The following is a 14,372-nucleotide window of genomic DNA, read 5'->3' on the forward strand; positions in this document are numbered from 1 at the left end:
ACCTTCCTCTTGTCAACATTCATCCCATCCAAGCACAACTGGCAAATGCACTGGCGGCACAAAGTATTGCACACCGAGTCCCCTATCCGTGCCGTATCCATGTACATAGCTTTATGTCACCACTGTATCTAAAGAAATAACAAAGATTGTTTCTACATCTTCAACATGTGGAACACATCCGTGATTTCCATCTATTTCATGCCATTCTGAGGCATTGACACACTATATGTAATAAAGAAACGTCCTGTCAACAAGCTTTGATGTGTTGCTCCCCTACCGGCCAACGGCCGGGTAGACCTTGCAATCGTTCCAGCCATTCCTCCTTGATGCTCGGATCCACTTCGTACGGTAGTAGATACGGGTGGTGGAAGTGCAGCATGAGATCGCCTCTGGCGTGCTTGAACGGCTCTGGATCGTCGCGCACACGAGCAGTAACAGCGTTGATGACGGAGTCGAGTGCTTCGACCATTATAATGTGCTTGCAGTCTTCTGTTCCCGGTTCTGTCGGGATCGGCGTGTCCTCAATGGCATCGACATTGGCGTCGGGACGTGTGTTGAAGAGCTTTGTCATCAACAGCTCACGCCTCGGGAGGATACCCATGAGGTATGCAAGGGCCATGATATTGGCCGCCACACTGGACCCGAGGAACGTCTCCTGGTAACGACGGTCCGTACAGCTCGACATACGGAGGTGGGATAGTTCGGGAAATTGATGTTCTACAAAAGCAGTGCGGAGCCAATCTGTCAAGCCCTTCTCCACCAAGTGTAGCTTCGTGAGGTGGGTGGCGAATGAGGTTGTTTGTGGGAGGAACACGTGCCCGCATATTGTAAGCTCTTGTAGTCGCGAGAAGGAGGGTGTCGACTCATCGTTGGCGAATAGGATCCGGGATGCGAAGTGCCCATAAATGTCAGGAACGATGAGCGCTAATGTTTCGAGTGAGCCCTCTAGAGCTCAGAGCAGTGCAGGGAGACTTCGTTCGGCAGCGGTCATGTCCCTCCGTGCTTCTTCGTACAAGTGGGTCCGCAGTGATTTTTCCGGGGCCCCGATACGAACAAACAGATGGCGCACGCGAAAGCGCTTGAGGCTTTGTTCGCCTTTCTGACTCGAGGTGACCAAGTCTTCAAAGAGAGAGATCTGCTGTGAGTTGCTCAGGCTGACACTTTGATATCGCAAGTCGGCCGATGCTGCTCTGAAGTATCGGGACACGGCACTCAGTGCGCAGCCAGTAGAGCCTCCGTCCAGGCAGGAAATGGTGAAGATCATTCGATGTAGTTCGACAGGAAGGCATTCCATGTTTTCGTCTCTTGAGTTGTCGAGCAATTGGTTTGTCAACCCGCCCATTTATACGACCTCTTGTCGAGCTCCCGGGAGGGGCGGGAGGTTTCAACAATATACTGCGGACCATCGGTAGGCAATAGCGGACCGGGGTGCGTCCATGCTCAACGTTAGGACCTTGTATTCCACGGGAAAATTGCACCGTGTCCATCAGTGCGGCCCAGCTTCCATCTATGTTGAAGCACGATGCTGGCCAGTGGTACAAGACGGCATCACTGATTCCTGCGGCTGCTATTATTAGTGACAAGAGTAAAGACCCGAGTGATACGGCATCTAGAGACTGCTGGTGAAGCGACCAGTCAGAGATAAAGCACAAGGCTGTGTCTTTGTTCCGTTCGGAGCCTTGGTCGTGGCCTGGACTTTATCCAAACAAGGTTCAGGTCCCGCCAAGCACCTCCACAAAGCGGAAGGTACTCACCCGCGTTCACACGCGACAGTATAGCAAGGCCATCGGGATTATCGATCCGTTACATTAGCAAACTACACTCTAACACGTTCAGCCTATGTATCATCATACATTATCTATGACTGACCTGGGTAACCTTACAATACAATGATAAAATCCCAAGTCAAGGAACCAAATCAACTATGTACACCATCCGTGAAGAGCACGCCGATCATGGACCCATCGCCACGAATACATTGAAGTTAAACGTGGGCGGGTTAGGATTGAAGAAATACCCGGTGGGGTAAACATCAACCACGACACGATTTGAGCGCATCAACGTTGCGCGCATGCAGTTTCCTGGTTGTAGTGCGAGCTTGAGATGTGAAACACCAGCCCGAATATTGAAGGTTTGCGCATTCGGGCCGGATGCGGGAGGGTTGGGCTTGCTTCCCCGATTTGGCGTGGAAAGGACCACTTGGGCGGGAGATGTGGCAAAGACGGTAACATAGAAGTTGTCGTCCGTCTACATCAGACAAGTAAATCCGAATCCAGAACGAACCGAGCCAGACGCACATTCTGCCAATTATTCGGTCTGCCAACGCCATCGTTCTGAGCATTCGCTGCCTTCGGGTGTGGCCGTGCATAGATGTACACTTGGTCTTGGGTTATCGACGGGTACCTTCCAGTCTTGAATGCCGTGGCGTAATAGTTTGTCATGGTCAGCCAAGGGGTATGGTCATACCCGTCGACCCAGGCATTGGCCATTGACTCATCGCCCTTGATCGGTCCGATATAATGCGATTCACCGTAATCTTGCTTGGTCATCAATCTGACGTGTGGGTTGAATGTGGACACGCACCATTCCAAGTGATGATCTGCGCAATGGCGACAGAATTCCTATTTGAGATCAGTGTTTCCCATCTCGTTGCATATAAGCTGTCGTCGCTCCGATAAATCCAGTTCTTGTTGTACGTATTCGGGCCGTAGTGCGTGAAGAAGTTCGGAGACACCGGTGCCATGTATGCCTTAGCTCCCAATCCGCGGATCCATTGCGAGTCGCTGTCGAACGTTAGGTCGGTGGATCCCATCGGCCAGGCACCGTTCCACTATGCAGGTATCAAGTTCTGATCATATGCTAGAAAACATGATACTAACGTTCAGGGCTCCGCTCAGTACTGGGTACTGCCCAAAGGTGCTTGGATCCACAAACCATGCGGGGAAGAACGCAACCGGAGAGCCAATTAAATTCAGCACCATCTTCCAACCCGCCTCGATGCTTCCTTGTCCGAACGTGCTATATTCTCCTGAGAACGTGCCCAATAACGTCTTCCCTCCATATGTGAGCTGCGCAGGGTGGTTGACAAATTGCTTCACTTGGTTGGCCAAGTTCTGGGCGTCCCCTTGCGAGCCGCCGGATAGGGAGGTCATGTCAGCTGACAGGAATAGCTTGAACCCAGAGTGGGAGAGAGCAGCTTGATAGACGTTGGAGAGCTGTCCAGGCTCCCATCCTGGCGAGCCGTAATTTAGAGCAAAAGCGTCACTGGGAAAAAAAGTCGAGGTCGAACGGTCAATCGATGATGCAGTATGTACGTATATCGAAACTCACATGCCAGCTTTCTGTGCCAGAGCGATGTCGTTAGACCAGTCGGAGACACTGTAGGGCTGAGTATTCCCGACAATAACGTGTGCGACTACAAGCTTTGGAAGTGCTTGCCAGTCGAGTGCTGCATCAGCATGTGACGTTGCTGCGTTTGAGCTTGAAGATAATGGAGTTGATGCAGAGATCGTCGTGGAGCTTGATGAAACAGTTGAAGATACAGTTGATGCCGTGAATGAGTCAGGTGAAGAAGGATGCAGTGAAGTGGAGTGTGAGGTTGCAAGAGAAGTGGACAAAGCAAAGGTAAACTTTGAAGATTCGGTCGGTTCATGAGTTGTCGTACGAAAGAGTACAGAGGTCGGTGCCGTGGTAGAGACAGTAGACTGCGGCAGGCCTAGGGTGAAGGGGAGAGAGCCGAGGAGCGCAATAAGGAGTGACATTCGGCTGTTCATGGCGGCCGCTAGCGACCAGCACACAGGATTAGGGGAAACGGTACAGAAAAGGGAGTAGAGGATGATGATGAAGGGATGGCAAAGAAGGACCAGCCAGCGGCGCTAAAAGGGGTTCCAGCTGGTGGTTCAGGTACCTGACCTGAGCGCCCAGCTTGGGTAGTCTGTTTACCTTTTAGGTAATCAGAGGCGCTGCCACACCAGACCATGAGTGACTTGAGAGCATGCAGCCTATGAAATAATATGAACGTCGTGTGAGGATGAGGTGGCCTGTCCCTCGACTTGTGTCACATTTGAGAGCATCGGTCCCTCGCGTTCATGCAGCTGATAGTTTGACACCAAGCTCCTCTTGTGTAGTTGTTCATCCCAATCAAGTCTCCTCACAAACACAAGTAGTGGTGTAGCCTGTAGCCATGGCCATGTACTAAGAGTAAGCAGTTCAACTCATCGTCGAGGCTCATACAAGCAGAGGCGCAGACAGGGTCGCGTCGCGTCGAGCGGTCACGCGTTTGCTTTCTATTCTGTCACGTGAATAACAATCACGTTGCCTGTTTCATTCCCTGCATGACATCACGCGGGTTGTGTTTAGGGACGCGTAGACCGTGGTTTCACACGCGTCGGTTAGTACCCAGTCAGTACTACTGCAGTTGATGGGTGTGCGCCCGATAGTTGTGTGCAGGGATGACATCCTTATGGAGTTGTGCGCTGAAGAACAATAGCATCATCATTTTTTCTAAATACAGTACTAGGATATGTGTTATATATACATAACAGAACTAGGGCGACAACGAGGATGGTGGTGTGGAGGGCATCAGAGCATAGGAAGGTAATACAAATCCGGGAGTTATAGGGATACATTACGCGCCAATCTTGCGGCATAGAGAAATGCCTATACCACCGCGTTTCTGGCAACTTGTTTCATCGCAATTTGCGACCTGGGGACGTTGGAAAATGACAACACTATTTCTAAAAAGCGCGGGCCGTATGAACGGTGCCCTTCACGCCCTTCAGTGTGCTGGATTGGATAACAGAGGTGAACGGCTGGGGCTGCGTGGGCTTGCCCGAGGAATGCACTGAGGTGGCCAGCGGCACGTTGCCTACCGTACGGATGCGTGTCGTGGACGAGGACTTGGATGGCACGATATGCCGGTCGAGCGCCCTACGGGCGGCCGCGCTCGGTGCCAACAGGGTCGCAATGACGGAGTCCGTAGATTTGGATGAGTGGGCAGTGCTCTTCAAAGTGCTGTTCGACGCGGAAACGAAAGGCGGGGGCTGCAGCGGCGTGAAAGTTGCCGGTCCGGCGGTAGCGGTGGTCGTGTGCGTCTGAGTAACGGATGTCTTGTGCGTGCTTGTTACAGCTGTTTTCGGAAAGGTCGGCGGGGCAAGGTGAGGGCCAATGTCGAAAGGATTGATAGGAGTGAAAGGCTGCGGGGTGGCGGAAGAGGGATGTGCAACCTGAGGAAGGCCTGAGATGAAGGGAAGCAGGCTAAGAAGCACAAAGAGGAAAGAGAGTTGGCTGTTCATAGTGGCAGAGGCAGTCGAGATGCAGTTGCGCTATGAAACAGACGAGGCGAGGGATAGGATGCTGAAGACCCAGTGTTGTGTTGCAAGAATGACGAGTTGAAATAGGTTTGCGCCTGTGCCGCAAAGCTGCTCCAGCAACAACAAACATCTCGTACATAATCCAGCTACCTTCTTAGGTAAACGAAGCCAGAGGTGTGCCAAAGCATGAACCCTCAAGAGAAGCCACAGAAGCGGGTTTGGACGAGTGGAGTTATCATGACGTGAAGATGGCTCGTCCATGGATCATGTCCGTTCTGCGACCTGTCCTTGTGCATTTGCTTTTGTTCAACAAACTGAGAGCACGTTGACAGAAGAAGACCAAAGCTAAGCCTCTGACTGACATGTTCGGCGAGAGGAATGGCTTTTATAAACTGTTTCCGTCTGCTTCCGGCCAATGGATGACTTCTTACGAAATAGCGTCTGATGTGGACATTAAAATCATGTCAAGCTCATGAATGCAGCTTTCCACTGGTATGTTCTCGGTCGGGCGCACTGCGTCTTCAACGCCATCTCCAAAATTTGGGTTCTTATCCGGTGTTTCTTTCTCGGAGCTCCGCTCATCCTCCGCGGTTCCCGTAGTGACAGGCACCATCGATTGCGCTTTTGCTCTCGGGACTCCATCGAGTACGTGCTTGAAAATGTTGCGAATATGTGAATTCATCCCACTGGCGTATTTTATGTATCTAGATGTATGGGCAAGTACTCCGTGGATTCTGGATTCTTATCCCGTTTTGTGCTCCATCGATTCAAAGGAAGCAGGTGAAGCAATTCTCGTCGGTGCCGCCTGCTATCCATGAAGTGTGATTGGCTGTAAGTGTTCCAATCTAGTGGATTTGCTGATCAAAGAGGCCCTGGTGCATATCTGGCCGCGTTTCCCTCGTTTATACTCGTTTCAAGTGTGCTCTGCTGGACGCCATCCCTCTTGTCGTGAACAACCATCATGGTACCACAACTTCCAGTCGAGCTCCATCGCAGAATATACGCCATGGCCTGCACCGACGATGGGACGACAGCCTGCGCTCTAAGCCTGGTATCCCACGCCGTTCGTGAGGTTGTAGAAGAATTTCGCTGGTTCTCGCTGGCCGTGGCGGGCGAACGGCAGGTGCAAACCCTTCTAGAGACGCTCCAGGATGTGCCCAAAGATAGGCTCAAGGTAGCCCATCTGTTCGTCTCGGATCTCAGACGACCTCTTAGCTACAGACGGCGCGAAAAGAGAATGTTGTCCCTGTTGGAACGAGAAGAATTGAGCGAGGAAGACGAGACCTTCCTCCGCACTACCATGGGATCGCTGGACTTCTCCATCGGGAGCAAAATTGTCATCCACCTCGGCTCCATCGAGTGCATTGAGCCGCCGAGTCGTACTGCTAGTCAGTACATCATGTGGCTGCTTCGTCTCCTGGCGCCGGACCTTATTACCTTGTCTCTCGTTGTCTTCAGCGATCAAGACGATGCGTTTGAGTCGACCCCCCTCAGTGTGTCCGCCCTACACTTTCCGGTCCTCAAGGAATTAACCCTTCGAGGCTCACATCCTTTCCCCCTCTCGTCTTTTGCGCCCTCACTCCAGCGCCTTCATCTGGCCGACGAATGTCTCATTTCCGGTCTGGAACAGCGTCTAGCTCTAAACCATCCAGAACTCACCCATCTCCGAATTTCAAGGTTCCTCAAGGTTTGAGATCACTTTCAGACCATCAAACGCTTGCTCGTGGCCATGGGCCTTCGGCCCCCGACATCCATGGAGGAAGAGGCCATTAGGAATAATGAGATGGATCTCTTTCCGCATGGCGTGGAGCGCTTTTGTTTAGTCGAACCAGGACCGACGAACTTCACATCAAGGCGAAACAAAGGCAGCTCGCGCGGGCGGGTTAGATCACCTGGATTTGTTCCTCGAAGCTACCTGAACATGGTTATGGAATTGGAAGACGTTGCCGACGAGCTACCTAACTTCGCCCTTCTTCCGAAGCACTCTGGCCATAACAAGCAAATCGAGGCAGAGAAATCGAGACAGCAGTGGATGGAGCGCATTGAAGGAGGACAAGGCTGTTGGGTGACTCCGGCGGAATTCATCGCGGGGCTCTGAGAGGCAATTGATATAACTCAATCTTTTCCATCTGCACCTCATGACTTGCTTTCTGGCAAAATACGTTGCTCATCTGGAAAAGGGGAGCTGAGTGGTGAGTGCCTTCACGTCCTATTTCTTCTCTTGATAGTTGCATTGCTGTCCGTCTTCACTGAGGGAATGAATATGAGCCGTCTTCCCAATCAAAGGAAAAGAGGTCGCTGCCCCCAATAACTAGAATCATCGTAGTGGATCTTTTTCTTTGCTTGAACTCAGATCACCTGTTATCGGTGCGAACCAAATTCGCATCAATGATGCCCTATCCTACGTAATCAGCAATGAGGACTTCCGTCTCTGTTCCACGTTGCTCGGCCTTTCCACGACACCCGAACTACCCGTCGAACTTCATCCAAGATCTAGCACCGAGACGGTTTCATTATTTCCATAATACACCCATACACCCGCTGATGGCGTATGTGGTTGAGTTGGATGGGATATACATGACGATTATCTCCTTCCTAAGATCCAGACACACTGCCGCTGTGATGGACGGCCAAATGTACTGGCAGCTGTTGATATCTATACTGTAAATCTAAATATGCACTTCGCTACCCTGAAATGTGATAGCACTGTACTGTTTGCTGGCCTGATTATAAAGAGAAGTGAAATGCGAACATCCATTGTAATGCTAAACGGAGGAGAGACTCGGGCCAGTGCTGATGGGGCTGAAGGGTCGGCCCGTACCACAGTTCTTCTCATCAACCACCATCCACTCTACCACGGACTCCTGTTTTCCTCCCCATATTCTGTCGCAGTCGGCTCACTCTTTCATGCCGGCTCACTTTGGCGTCCACCGGATACTTCAAATCAAATGCAAGTCGCGTCTCTTTTCTCTCCGATGATGTACACACTAGTAAAAGGGTCGACCATCCCTGTTCATCCACCACCAATCCCAAAGGTCGCGCGTCCATTCCTCGCCTCCTCCTGCAAGCTTCAAAGGACGGAGGCGTAAGGCGGGACGCACAGTTTCCGTCATTTCTATGAGCTCACTCCCGCTCCTCGCGAAGCAGGGATTGGACAAGTGGAAAGGACGAGCGCTCGGTGTTAGACACCCCCGTCCAGAGGTTGAGGATGGGGGAGTAAAGGTCGAGCGGATAAAGAGCACGAAGGCTTTCAGGTTTCTCCCGCGGGAGAGAAACGAGCCTCGCCCATCAACATCCAAGCCCTTCTCCTGCACATCATCGGATGGCATCACCACGGGAGAGGGGTGGTCTGGAGTGGTTTACCATACCTGCTTTCGCCTGCCTACGGATGGGCGAATGGCAGATATGGGCAGATGGGAAAGCAATGTAAGCAGGCTATATGCGCTTCCTCTGTAGTGTCATGAGGAAGGGTGTGGTTGTCTGCGGATAACGCGCAGCTCTATGGAGCTTGTGCGAGAAGCTGCCTTAGGAAAGGGGTGGAAAAGGGGGTGACAAGAGATCAACTTTTTCGCGTCGTCTGACGCGCTGAGGCTTGCTTTCTCTTCAATTATGTCTGCTTGAACGTTTGCATTAACCGTGTTGTCTATGTAGTTCCTGCTACCGAGTAGCGCACCACCATGCTCCCGACCTATGTGCTCCACCTCGTCCTATGGCAGGTTGTCCCATCTCTCCTCACCGGTCTCATTCTCCGCACCCTCCACTACGTCCTCGGCCCCCCACCTGCTCGATCGCGCGTCGCAGCCCGCCAGTATCAGCTCGTGTATACCCTCATTATGATCGGCTTCCTGGGGTACACGTTCATCCAAGCAGCTAACAATGTGCCGAAGAACTGGTTTCAGCTGTGCGGAGCGGATGTGGATATCGAAAGAGAAGGGTTGAACAAGGCGTTTCGGAGATTGTGAGTATTTGCACGATAACCAGTCAAAGATCCACGCTTATCCAACATAGCGCTGTAAAATTTCATCCCGATCGCGCTGGAAAGGACGGCGAGGAGCTCTTTGTACGTGTACGAGCGGGGTATGAAGCTCTGCAAGTGCCGGCGAAGCGGTTCGCGTACGAGAAGTACGTCGCCTGCATCCATCTTTTCATGATACCTAAATGAGAAATCAGATTCGGCGATGATATGATTTCTTGGGCGACAGAGGATCGGTTTGAGACGCTTGTTATCGGCCTGAAGCGGAGTGTTGGATTCTATATTGTGGGTAGTCTGCTGATGGGAGTGATGAAGATCAACAGCGGTGGTAAGGATGTGATGTTAATCGTGTGTACCGTTTCCCGCCGTTGTCCTGTCTTTGTTCATCGTAGAATCAGTGGAGGACGTTCATCCTCGTATTCTGCGCCGTGGTTGAATTTTTCATCGTCCTACATCCTACACCACGTGCCTTCAGATTTATCTTCTCAAACGTTCTCCCTTTCCAGTATGTCGATTGGCTACACCAAGTCAGCATGAGCATCTCAGCCGGGCTGGGGCACCTCGCTCCTATTTGGAAACCAAGGGACATAGATCAAAACGCGCTTCAGCAGGATGCTCTGCGCCTGATCAGTACGATGGATACCGATGGCACGTTCTCCCACCTGCTCCTGTGAATTTGTCACTGACGTACCGTACAGTGATCGAGATGATCCACACTGATCTCAATCAGCTACAAATCGGTTGGTCAATTCTTGAGGCGGGTAATGAGACGGAGCATAGACACGGGAAATACGATCCGGCCATGCTCGCCAATCTCGAAACCCACATGATCATGACCGTGCTCGAGAACCGGCTGCGCTCGCATCCGGAGATCAAGCAGCTCTGGGATGCTCTCGTTGTGCGTCTGAGCGAGGAGCCGAACAAGATAATCCTGAACGGCGGACCATCTATGCCCACCACACCGATGCCTCTTCAGCCGGCCGATATTCCTCTTCCCGAGAGTGCCGATGTCAGCATGATTAGTGCGATCAGCATGGACGTGGCCCATAGCCCGCTGCCGCCTAGTAGTCCACTACGATACACTACCCCTCCTCCTGGCAGCCCGATGCCAGGCATGTCCAGGACGATGTCGAGCAGCCATCTGCCGAGTCCGGAACCGGAAGGCGACGTCGGCCCTTGATGCATCCCCAATTATCGCTCTTTTTTTGGGGGGGGAGGGTTGAGCGAGGACGCACTTGTATACTGTTGTTCGACGTAGTCGCATGTGATGTATCATACCGGGGATAGATCGAGAACGGGTTGAATCATCCATTATCACCCCTGAGTAAATCAGTATGCTTGAGATCACTCAGCGTGACAAGCAGCACAGCAAACTCGCATGCGAGCTGTGACTACAGGCGCACTGAGCTGACCGGGGCGACATGCCAGTCACCAAGGAATGATGAGCAAGACAATGAGGCTAAACCAGCTTGTAGGAACGATACGAGCTCCAGTGTTGGGCAGGTAGGGTTGTCCACAGTGTTATGCTGACCGACAGAAGCTCAATCATCATCAGCGAAGGAGGGTGAGAAGCCTGATAGTGAGCGAACCGTGGTGGATGAAAAACATTGGAGTGTTGGATTCTTGGGGAAAGGCTGTACACGAATATCCCCGATGCGTTCTAGGGGAGGATAGGTTGATTATTGAAAGGAAAGGGGGAAAGAACGAAGAAGGAACGCACCAGATCGCCTTAAAAGCACTGTTGTCAGAGGTGTCGTCGACAAAGACTCCCAGGCTTTCTATACGAAGGAAGCGTCTCCCAGCCATACAAAACGTTGATGTAGAGTAGACAGTATACCAGTAGGGAAGCAAACCGACACATCAGTTGCCTAGGATTGCATTCTACCAATGATGACGTGTACGTGTCATGGTGCAAGACGTTAGCGATACAAAGGACCGTAGCGAATCACTCGCCTTGCCCATATATTTGGGGTCGAGCAAAGGTCAGCAAGGCCGGAAGGTCGAGGAAGGATAATGCCCAGCCTCGTGGTGGAAGGTTGTCGGTACTAGCAAGAGTAGGGGGTCGCGAGGCCAGTCGTAATTAGAGACGAGGAGTTGTTGCGCACCCTGAGATAGAGATGAGGACAGCGACAGTGGTGTTCTTTTGGGGGGGCGGTTATTAGGGGGGGCAAGACTGATCGTGACTAGAGATGGGAGGTTCAGAACAGTTGTCGAATGCACCGTTTGTTTGACGAGCCATTGTGGAGGCCGGGAAGGTCGCGATCTTGCGGGGTGGAATGTGAAGGGGAGGGAGATCGTCGTCCATGCTGTGAACCGTTCCCAAGATATCCTATGCAAGAGTGATGAAAAGGGTGCAGTGGAGACGAGGAGATACGTACTCTTGTTGACAGAAGGTGAGAGTTGTATACCCCTGTGGATTGGTGTCAGAGTGATGCTGACGAGCGGTGAAGATGCTGCATACGTATGGAAAGGGTGTAATGTCTCTGAACCATTCTAGAGGAAGTGAGGGTGATTGGTAAACGTGCCGAGGCGGAAGGGGAACGGAGGAACGCAGGCTTTGACCTCGAATCGGGGAGGTCGTGTCGGAAGTGAGACTGACGAAGACGAAGAGATCTCAGCCAGGTTCATCAGAGATCACAGCGGGAAATAACGAGGCCGAGATCCCACCAATTGGCCGTTGTGGCATGTAAATCGATGATGTCGTGTGACAGGTGTTATGGTGGAGGACGTTGACGGGGCGGAGAACTGTAGGGGAATCATCGTCAGTTGTGATGAGGCATACAGGTGTAATTCACTCACAAGGGAGTCATTGGCAAGACAGACGAGCAGGTTCCAAAGACAACGAGTGCGGGAAGTCGATGCAGGATGAGATGCAACATTGTAGCAGAGGTGGTTGGGTGTGGAGGAGTTATTGGAAGCAGGATTTGGGGCGACCGACTATCAACAGTGAATGTTAGAGGGAGGAATTACAGGAGTTGTTGAATACGCCACTCGCTTAGCAGGTCGTAGCGGAGGTGGGCTTGCGGGGGGGATGGGAATGGAAGGGCGGGACGTAGAAGCCCATAGTGTGGGCCGTCCTCGATATATCCTGGGGGAGGGGGTGATCATGAAGGGTACGAAGGTGAGAGGGAGGTACGTACACTTGTCGAAGGAAGGAAGGTAGAGGTAGTGTACTCCTGTGGGTTGGTGTCAGAGTTGTGTCCAAACAGTGACGGCGTTGCATATAACGTAGGGGACGGATTTTCTCCAAGACGTTATAGATAAGTGGGCATAAGGGGAGAAGAAACCAAGGAAGGAAAAGAGGAAACACATTGGTTGATAGTCATATCTTGCGAATCGAGGATGAGGCGATGGGCAGTGTGTGTTGAGAAAGGTCATGGAGGGTTCCTGGAAGACAAAGGTCAATAACAATACAGTACGCTGGAGGAGAAGATACAAACGCACTGGTTAACTGCAGCCGCACATTCGAATCACAGATGTGCCCTGAAAAATGTGACGGAGGAGGACCTTGGCGACAAGGAAGACCAATCGAAACATGGTTAGTTGGAGTGGATGAAACAGGTGCTTAATCACTTGCCAAGAAGGGGAGTCATCGGCGTTGACAGCAAAGATGAAACATGGTACGGGGCGGCTGGGGGTGGGGGGAGTCAGCGCAGCGGGAGCTTCAAGAGTCGGCGCATGCTGAGAGTGGTCGCGTTCGGCGCTGAAAGACCAGTCGTCCTTGCAGGGAAAGCGGCTACGATGAGGCGTGGAAATGTGCACCTTGGTTGATAGTCCGGGACGGAGGCGGGGGTGGCAGGTGTGTGTGGGCAACCAGACGTCAGTGCACGCTGAGGGATATCGCCCAGCTGTCGTGTGGGGACCCACGGGGAAGATAAAGGAATAATCAGAAAAGGTCTCACGAACAAGGAGAAGGAAGATACGCACACTTGTTGGAAGAGTCGTGCACTACTGTGGATTCGATGTTGGAGTGACCCCTGAGAGGAGTAAACGCTGCATATGTACACAGAGGTAGAATGAACTCGCGGATCGTTCTGACAAATCAGGTTTGTTTGAAGGAGGTGCCAGAGGGAGGCGGAAAAGGGGGAGCGCACAAGTAGCCTTGATTGATTTCGACTCGAGAATGTAGTTCCGAAGGCGTTAGTGATGACGGTTGGGACGCATTTCTTTCATGTTCGGAAATCCTAAAAATAGGAGGCTAATGAGGGGCATGCCAGAAGGGGAAAGGAGATTGACGCAGCTCACTGGTGTATGGTTAACACATTCACATCATAGATGTGGTGTTGGACGTCCGAGGTGGAGGCCGTGAAAGAGACGGACGACCGCCGGCAAAATATGGTCATCTGGGACAAACAATAGACGTTGTTAGTAATCCACTAAGCAGAAGAAGGAAGCGTTACGTCATTTGCTCGACATGCTGTGAGGCGGTGAGGGAGATTGCGCGTTCTGGGGCCGGCGCGGGAAGACGAGGGAGATAGTAGTGCACGTTGCGGGGTGCTACAGAGACGTCCTGGGCGAGGGAGTGATCGTAAAGAGTGCAGAGGAGAGGAGGCGTCCATACACTTCGTGAAGGAAGGTGCCGGAGTCGTGTTATTGGCTCGTGTCAGAGTGATGCGGACGAGCAGTTAAGACGCTCCATACATACGTCCTTAGAGGGTGGGGGAGGAATGCCCTCGAACGATTCTAGAGAAAGCGAACTGAAAGTGGAGGGTGCCAAGTAGCGTAAGGGGAAATAAGAGACTCACACGTTGACCTCATTGATTTTGAACCGCGGACGTCGTGTCGGAGCTGTCGCTGATGAAGACGGGGAGGGATTGCATGCAAGGAAGCTTTGCTGGAATACTGTAGCAGAAATAGATTGATCAGACAATATCACGGAGAGGAAAGATGAATGCAAAGGCCGCACCAATGAACCGTATGGGTTAAGGAATTACTGATGGAGTGCGAGTCAGTCAAAGACAAAGAAGACTATGATCAATTGGAATGAACGAGAAAGGTTATTAATCACTCGCAAAGAAGGGGAAGGAGTCATTGGTGTTGCCAATCAAGACGAAACATTGTCGGGGGAGGGCAGGGAGGGCAGGGGG

The 14,372-nt window shown here is 52.0% G+C and overlaps 5 protein-coding genes across 5 annotated transcripts; 2 read left to right on the forward strand and 3 right to left on the reverse strand.

The window, feature by feature from the left end:
• Positions 1-108: 108 nt before the first annotated feature.
• Positions 109-1,294, reverse strand: DACRYDRAFT_119742 (uncharacterized protein; the record flags this gene model as incomplete). The annotated part of the gene is made up of 2 exons (XM_040770855.1): positions 109-924; positions 973-1,294. The coding sequence occupies 2 exons, from the start codon at positions 1,292-1,294 to the stop codon at positions 248-250; spliced, it is 999 nt and encodes a 332-aa protein (XP_040623823.1). The 3' UTR covers positions 109-247.
• Positions 1,295-1,507: 213 nt separating this feature from the next.
• DACRYDRAFT_97368 (glycoside hydrolase) lies at positions 1,508-4,075 on the reverse strand (the record flags this gene model as incomplete). Its single annotated transcript, XM_040777445.1, has 7 exons — positions 3,665-4,075; positions 3,331-3,433; positions 2,880-3,264; positions 2,584-2,830; positions 2,298-2,536; positions 1,969-2,247; positions 1,508-1,525 (listed from the first exon to the last, which is right to left on the reverse strand). Exons 1-7 carry the CDS (start codon positions 3,771-3,773, stop codon positions 1,508-1,510), a joined length of 1,380 nt encoding a protein of 459 aa, XP_040623824.1. The 5' UTR covers positions 3,774-4,075.
• A 636-nt stretch (positions 4,076-4,711) lies between these two features.
• On the reverse strand, positions 4,712-5,617 carry DACRYDRAFT_25365 (uncharacterized protein). The gene has a single exon (XM_040774132.1). The coding sequence runs from the start codon at positions 5,292-5,294 to the stop codon at positions 4,737-4,739; it is 558 nt and encodes a 185-aa protein (XP_040623825.1). The 5' UTR covers positions 5,295-5,617; the 3' UTR covers positions 4,712-4,736.
• A 388-nt stretch (positions 5,618-6,005) lies between these two features.
• On the forward strand, positions 6,006-7,410 carry DACRYDRAFT_102647 (uncharacterized protein; the record flags this gene model as incomplete). Its single annotated transcript, XM_040767651.1, has 3 exons — positions 6,006-6,805; positions 6,838-6,989; positions 7,018-7,410. Exons 1-3 carry the CDS (start codon positions 6,274-6,276, stop codon positions 7,408-7,410), a joined length of 1,077 nt encoding a protein of 358 aa, XP_040623826.1. The 5' UTR covers positions 6,006-6,273.
• Positions 7,411-8,309: 899 nt separating this feature from the next.
• On the forward strand, positions 8,310-11,168 carry DACRYDRAFT_25366 (uncharacterized protein). Its single transcript, XM_040774133.1, has 7 exons — positions 8,310-9,270; positions 9,321-9,434; positions 9,483-9,633; positions 9,684-9,933; positions 9,984-10,825; positions 10,875-10,945; positions 11,006-11,168. The coding sequence occupies exons 1-5, from the start codon at positions 8,990-8,992 to the stop codon at positions 10,463-10,465; spliced, it is 1,278 nt and encodes a 425-aa protein (XP_040623827.1). The 5' UTR covers positions 8,310-8,989; the 3' UTR covers positions 10,466-10,825; positions 10,875-10,945; positions 11,006-11,168.
• The last annotated feature ends 3,204 nt before the right edge of the window (positions 11,169-14,372 follow it).

The sequence above is a fragment of the Dacryopinax primogenitus genome, assembly GCF_000292625.1.
Source record: "Dacryopinax primogenitus strain DJM-731 SS1 chromosome Unknown DACRYscaffold_25, whole genome shotgun sequence".
Lineage (NCBI taxonomy): Eukaryota > Fungi > Basidiomycota > Dacrymycetes > Dacrymycetales > Dacrymycetaceae > Dacryopinax > Dacryopinax primogenitus.

Coding starts and splice junctions, on each gene's coding strand:
- DACRYDRAFT_25366 (XM_040774133.1), top strand. CDS start 8,990: ATGCTCCCGACCTATGTGCTCCACCTCGTCCTATGGCAGGTTGTCCCA. Junction 9,271..9,320: donor AACAAGGCGTTTCGGAGATT/GTGAGTATTTGC, acceptor TATCCAACATAG/CGCTGTAAAATTTCATCCCG. Junction 9,435..9,482: donor AAGCGGTTCGCGTACGAGAA/GTACGTCGCCTG, acceptor ATGAGAAATCAG/ATTCGGCGATGATATGATTT.
- DACRYDRAFT_25365 (XM_040774132.1), bottom strand. CDS start 5,294: ATGAACAGCCAACTCTCTTTCCTCTTTGTGCTTCTTAGCCTGCTTCCC.